The sequence below is a fragment of the Carlito syrichta genome, unplaced genomic scaffold, assembly GCF_000164805.1.
Source record: "Carlito syrichta isolate Samal-C Ts95f unplaced genomic scaffold, Tarsius_syrichta-2.0.1 Scaffold89331, whole genome shotgun sequence".
In the NCBI taxonomy this organism is placed as follows: Eukaryota; Metazoa; Chordata; class Mammalia; order Primates; family Tarsiidae; genus Carlito; species Carlito syrichta.
The window spans coordinates 70,293-77,442 of record NW_007033427.1 but is presented as its reverse complement, the minus strand read 5'-3'; the positions used below and the strand labels follow the sequence as shown (position 1 = coordinate 77,442).

The 7,150-nt window shown below is 47.2% G+C and overlaps 1 protein-coding gene across 2 annotated transcripts in view; it reads right to left on the bottom strand.

Annotated features, from left to right (window-relative positions):
* Positions 1-7,150, bottom strand: part of LOC103260370 (NADPH--cytochrome P450 reductase) — a 32,833-nt gene that overhangs the window by 7,239 nt on the left and 18,444 nt on the right. For both annotated transcript variants that reach the window (XM_008058025.2, XM_021712282.1), the window contains 2 exons: positions 5,805-5,853; positions 703-831 (listed from right to left, as the gene is read on the bottom strand). In XM_008058025.2, the coding sequence (XP_008056216.1) occupies positions 703-831; positions 5,805-5,853 (178 nt within the window). The remainder of the gene's footprint in view (positions 1-702; positions 832-5,804; positions 5,854-7,150) is intronic.

Below are 7,150 nucleotides of genomic sequence, written 5' to 3'. Positions count from 1 at the left end.
GGCGTCGAGGCCCGCTGGCAGGTGGAGAAATCCTGCAGCTCCGAGCTGCCACCTCTTCCCAAACCGTCGGCTCTCCGGGCCTCTCCCCATGCCACGCGGGCCCTCGGCCCGTGTCCCTCCTGCTCCGGCCCAGACACACAAGTTGCTAAACGTCTTGATACCAGGCCAGCTGGAGGGTTCCGGAGTGGCCCCATCCGGTCTCCTCACCCCTCCCCCTGCAGACAAGGAAAGGAAGCGCGCAGGCGGAGGCCGCCCAGGGTCACGCAGGCAGGCAGTCAGGGCAGGCTCAGCACCAGGTCACCTGACTCTTTATCTGGCTCTCTGGCCATGGCATTCTGGGCTGGGGAGAGATGGGACAGAGTTCCTCTTCCGACCTTCTGAGACCCTTTCATTTTTCAAGGCACACCCAACCCACTAAGGGCTGGAGTCCCTTCTGCTTGCACCTGTCAGCACGTGGGAAGGTTCCGGGAGGCTGAGGCTGAGCAGCACTGGGCACACATACACGTGCTGGCTTTGCTGGCCTTGGCCTGGACTCTTAATGTTCTGGAAACCAGCACCACTGGCTGCTAGAACAAATGGTAGGAGACGCTCGTTCCCGTCTGTCCCTTCAGCGAGCCCAGCTCTTTAAGACTCTCCATGATCCAGAGATGTACTTCTCACAGTGCTGGAGGGGCGGGGAGGCCAGTGCCTGGGAGAGCTCACCAAGTCATATTCCTCGGGGTCTGCTGCCATGCCCCGCATGCCATAGCGGTGTGCGTCCTTGGATAAGCGGTTGGCAAACTCCTCGGCAGTCCCTGTCTGGGAGCCGTAGAACACGACGATGTTCCTCCCCTAGGGAAGGCCAGACACGCGGGGTCAGTGAGGGGCCCAAGAGCCGCAGACTGTGCCCAAGGCTCCAGTAGACACACCAGGGGCAGGTCCGGCAGGTGGCTTCCCCTCGAGGGCATCCTTTTTAAGTCACTTTGGGGTTAGCATCTTACTGTCACAGGCATTGTGGGGGAGGAAGACACAAGTTACCGAGGCGATCTCACACATACGGCTGCACAAGATCATACCCCAGACACATTTTTAATGACACGGGAAGAAAAACCATGAAAAAAGAAGGTAACCAAACAGGGTGTATGGTACAGTCATCCCTTGGTAGCCAGGACCCTCCCCCACAGATAACAAAATCCACAATGCTCGAGCCCCAGATATAAAATGGTGTAGTATTTGTGTATAACCTACACACACTCTCCCATACACTTAAATAATCTCTAGACCACTTATAATACCTAATACAATGTAAATGCTATGTCAACAGTTGTGACTCTATTGTTTAGGGAACAATGACAAGAAGAAAAGTCTGTCCATGTTCAGTACAGACACAATCCCTCATTTTTTTCTCCTCAACTATTTTTGACCCGCAGTTGGTTGAGCCACAAATGCAGAATCCATGATTATGGAGATATACACATAACTGAATTCATTATATATGCAATAAATAGATCTCAAAACATATATATGTTCTGTTTACATACGCACACAGGAAAGACTGGCAGGAAATATACCAACAGTCTCTAAATGGGGAATTATGAATTAGGGATGTGTTTTTCTGGTTGACCATAATACATATTCATTATAAACATTTTAGACAACTGGGGCGGTACTATGGATCGGCTCAAGCGTTCTTCATTCTACCCTCTTCCTATGGCACCTGTTGAAAAGCCTGAAATCCTGCTCCCCAGACAACACTGTAGCTAGAGTTGCAGCAAATGAGGGTCGGTCACCTGGATGTGCTTTGCAACACCTGGAAGGTGGAAGGGAGACAAAGGTTTCCAGCGCTTTCTGCAGATGTGAGGCTCTCTGCGGTGGCACCCCAGAGCCTGCTCTTCAGTGTCCAAGGTATTTCTGGATGGTTTTGGAAGCCAGACTCCAAGTTCCCAGACCTGGTGTCCTGCTTATGGGGTGTTCAGAGGCAGCTGCAGAAGTAGCTTCTGATCCTGAATCACAGCGACTCGTGGTGTGTCCTGAACCTAACAGCTCCAGGCTGGACTCAAGGGAGCAGCTCCCCTGCAGGGCAGTTCTCTTATCTGGAGACCAGCCTGAAGCTGCGCCTCAGCCTTTCTCAGAACCTAGAAGTTTCCAGACTAAAACACCTGGAGTGGTCTCTGTTTTTTACACCGAACCCCAATTCATATAGGTACACAATAAAACTTAGGGGTTATGATTGCCTTAAAGTGTTCTCGTACTTCTAAAATTCCTGAATTTTTCACAAATCATTGTTAAATCATTAAAAAGGGTATTTTTAAATAATCACTATAAAAACGATTTAATAAATGGGAAATGCTTATAATATCATGTTAAGGGAACAAAAGAGATTATGAAAGAGAAGCTAAATATTTACAGTAGCAGCAAAATACCTAGAAAAAAACTTTATAAGATACATGTAAAAAGCTACTGAATGGTACATAAAGGACTCAAAGAGAAAGACACTCTGTGATTATGGTAGGAAGACTCAGCCTGCAAAATGGCAGCTCTCTCTATGTCATTAGAGAAATGTAGCGTGATCCAAATAAAGATTTGAAGTTTTTTTTCCTCAATAAATTGATCCTAAAAGTCAGGTGGAAAATAAACATGAATCCAAACAATGGAATATTATTTGACCATAAAAAGGAAAGAAGTACTGATGCCTGCTACAGCATGGATGAACCTTGAAAATACGGTGCTCAGTGAAAGAAAACAGACACAAAAGGCCACACGTTGTGTGATTCCATTTAAACAAAATGCCCAGAATAGGCAAATCCATAGAGACAGCGGATCAGTGGTTGCTTTGGCTGGGAGCTGGGGAGTAGGGAACGCAGAGGTGATGTCCAGTGGGTTCAGGGTCTCTTCTGGGGGGTGAAAATGTTCTAAAATTGATTGTGGTGACAGCTGCACAACTCTGAATATTCTAAAACACACTTAAGTGTGGACTTCAGAATAAGTGAACTGTATGGTATGTAAATTATATCTCAATAAAGCTAATACCACAAATAAATAAATACATCTGAAATAATAGCCAGGAAAACACTGACAAATAAGGGCAAGAAGGTAGGGGAGAGGCAGTGCCTGGCACTACCGGATATTCAAACAGATTATAAAAACTAAATAACTAAAACAATTTGATACTGTATGCAAACAGACAGCTACATAGAAGTACTAGAATAGGAAAATATGGAAATAGACAAAATACATATGGGAATTAAGTATATGATAAAGGTAGCATTTCAAACCATGTGGAAAAGATGGATACTATTATATGGTGTTGAGACAGCTGTGTAGGAAAGTAGTGTTGGATCCATACCTCACACCTTACATCAGCATAAATTCCCAAAAGATCATATTTGAAATTCTGAATATGAAAACAAAACCATAAAAGTACTAAAATAAAATATGGAAGAATACTTTCACCTCTTCAGAAAAGGGAAAGCTTTTCAAATTATGACTCAAAGTCCAGAAGTCAGAAAAAGAAAGAATAAAGTTGACGCTGCAACTTTACATGGCAAAATGAGTAAACAAATAAAAACATGTCAGATCTAAGCCAAGTCAAAAGATAAACTATTAGATAGGAAAAAAACCCAAAATTTATTTTTGAGTCAGAGTCTCACTCTGTCACACAGGCTGAGACGCAGTGGCACGCTCATGGCTCACCACAGCCCTGACCTGCCAGGCTTAGGTGATCCTTGCACCTCAGTATTCCAAGTAGCAGGAACTACAGGCACGTGCCACCATGCCCAGCTAATTTTTTAAAAAAATTATTGTAGAGAGGCGATCTTGCCATGTTGTCCAGACTGGACTCAGGCAATCCTCTTGCCTTGGCCTCCCAAAATGCTGGGATTACAGGCATAAGCCACCACGCACAGTCAAAATATTTTCAACTTACACCACAGACAAGGGGTTAATTTCCTAATAATTTAAAGGAGTTCCTTGAGAAAGATCAACCCCAACAGAAAAATGGGCAAAAGATTTGAATAATTAGAGAAAAAAATGCCATCTAAATAGATGAAACTCAACCTCATTTATAAGAAAAATGCAAATTAGAACTACAGTGAGTTTTTTTTAAACCTAGAAAACTGGCAAAAATCCAAATTTTGATAGCAAACTCTGCTGGCAAGGTTGTAGGGAGTTTTCTCACACATCGGTATTCTGGAGAGTGTGCCATGGTGTGACTCATATGAGGATGACTTGGTAGCTTCTATCACAACTACAAACAAACCTTTTGATCTAGCAATTCCACTTTTGGAATTGTTTTGTGTTTGCAAGTGTGCAAATGTATCTATATGTTCATAGCAGCACTGCTTCTAAGAGCTAAAGATTAGAAATATCCTCAGCCGGGCTCGGTGGCTCAGCCTGTAATCCCACGCCTTTGGGAGGCTGAGGTGAGTAGACTGCCTGAGCCCGCAAGTTCGAGACCCGCCTGGGCAACTTGGCGAGACCTCATCTCCACAGTAAATCAAAAAAAATTAGCCAGGTGTGGTAGTGCGCACCTGTAGTTCCAACTACTTGGAAGACTGAGGCGGAAGGATCGCCGAAGCCCAGCAGGTCGAGGCTGTGGTGGCCGGGAGCGGCCACTGCACTCCAGTCTGGGTGACAGAGTGAGACTCCAACTCAGAAAAAAAAAAAAAAAGGAACCCTGAGTCCCGAGTGCCAATCAACTAGACGATGTTAAAACAAATTATAGCCCATCCATATGACCACAGAATGGAACTATATGTGACTATAATAATGAGGGTGGTATCTTTGTATTGATATCAACCAAATCAATCAAGATATATTAAGTTATGCCCAAATTTTAAAAAAGCAAGGTATAGAACATTATGTGTAATATGCCACTGTTTGTGTTTAAAAACAGGCGTAGGCTGGGCACAGTGGCTCACACCTGTAATCCCAGAATTTAGAGAGTCTAAGGCAAGAGGACTGCTTGAGCCCAGGAGTTCGACACTAGCCTAGGCAACAGTTCTTCGCTATAAAAAATTAGCTGGGCATGGTGGTGCATGCCTCTAGTCCCAGTTACTTAGGAGGCTGAGGTGGAAGGATCACCTGAGCCCAGAAGGTAGAGGCTACAGTGAGCTGGTTCACCTGAGCCCAGAAGTAGAGGCTTCAGTGAGCTGTGAGTGTGCCACTGTACCCCAGTCTGGGTGACAGAGTGAGAATCTGACTCAAAAAATAAAATAAAAATAAAAAAACAAGTGTAAAATAAGCCTCTATCTGCTTTTATTTGTATGTGCATACAGGAGCTCCAGAAAGATCCATAAGCACTAAGCACAGTGCTGATGAATAATAAGGGAGGGGTCGTTCTACTGAATAGTTAGTTTTGGGTTCTAGCCATGTGAATGTCATACCTATTCCTAAAATCAAGAACTTAAATAAACAAAAACAAAACAGAGAGGAAAAAGGTGGCCATGCCGTGAGATTTACATCTGCTTCTGGGCAGAGTCTAGAATGGAAGAGGGAAGAACGGACAGCTTCCAGAGTTGAGAGGAGACTCTATTCTTATACTTTGGTTTGTTCAAGAAGTAAACATACAAAAAAACACAAACAAACCAAAAAACCCCAAGTAAGCTTCCCCAGCCACGGCAGAGTTGCTTCAGGACTTTGGTTAGGCACGAATGCACACTCAAGTGAGCAGGGCCTGGGTTCCCGGGTGGGCGCTGGGTGCCCACTCACCCTCCCCTGGCCAGGGGCCTCCTCTGTCCAGTGCAGCTGGCCTTCTGCTGGACGCCCTTCCATGCCCACCAGGGCTGAGACTTGCTGAGAAGAGAAAGCTCGTGGAGAAAACTCACCGTTTTCTTCATCTTTTCCACGAAGCTGCTCTCTTTGACAGAGGAGGTCCTGAAAAACAAAAGCGTCCGGTGGGTGTGGGGTGCAGCTATTATGGATGATGCAGGTGCTGTGGCAGCGCGTTGAGGGGATGTTCCAGCTGAGCCCCTTGCCACTCCCCAGCGACCGTGCCAGCAGCTTCCAGGTCTCCTGGGCCGGCTCGGCCTCCCCAGTTCCCCTACAGTTGGTCCAACGCCTCTGGCGACACCAGTCTTGCCAAACCAAGACCTCTCTCCACCAGGCAGATGCAAATCTGTTTTCCTCAAACAAGGAAGCACCTCTTCCTCACACCCACGGCCAAGGTCCCCACGACCTCACCTCACCTTCAGCTTCGACCTCTTCCTCCTTCAACCCCTGCCTCACACACACCACTGCCCTGTTCCGTTCTGAAAGCTTCAATGGCCCCCATGACCCCCAGGGCAGGGGTACATAAGTTATCTCAGAGTGTCTCCAGCCTCGCCTGCCAACTCCTTCCACAAACCGTGCTCCAGGCACTGACTTTACACCCTCCCTACATGGAGGCCCTCAGAGTTCCGTGCAAGCCTTGCCTCCACCCAGAGCATTCCTGCTCCGCCTCCTTCGCCTGGCTGACCGGGGTCTGCCTCAATGCTCTGCTCGAGTGCCGGCCCCCCGGGGCTCCTAAGATGCCCTTCCCTTCTGCTGCACTGGGGCACACGTCGCCATCGCCTTCTCTGTGTTGCTGGTGCTTTTAGAGCCCTGACCGGGCCTGACCCTCCAGAGAGCAGCCTGGCCTGGCCTGATCCTCGGTCCCCTCGCTCTCCCCTGCCCCCTCCCTTCTCTGCCCTTTTTTCTTCCCTCTTGCTCTCGCAGGGCCTGCAGAGCTGTCAAAACAAGCCCAGGGCACTTCACTAAGGGCCTGCAAGCTGAACGAGGTTACAAATCCTGGCGCAAGACGGCAAGGTGGCAAACACCCTCCTCTGGGTGGCAGATCTTTAGAATGCTTGAAACATAACCACTCTGAATCAAGCGACAAGCCTCAACATTGAAGCACAGTTGCTTTCTTGAAACACCACCATCGAGGAACAAGAGAAGACACGTGCAGCATACGAACATCCGAGGACTGAGAACGTAAGAAAGTCCTACACATCATCGGAAAGACAGCCCCTCCCCCAGAAAAATGGTCAAACGACTTGGATAGACACTGTTTCAAAGAGGGAATCTAAGTGGTCAAAGAACCTACAAAAAAGGTACTCAGCCTTAGGACTTACCGCAGAAGCGGAAGTTAAAACCACGATGGCTTGACTGTACACCCATGAGGATGGCTGAGACTAGAGACGGACATCACGGA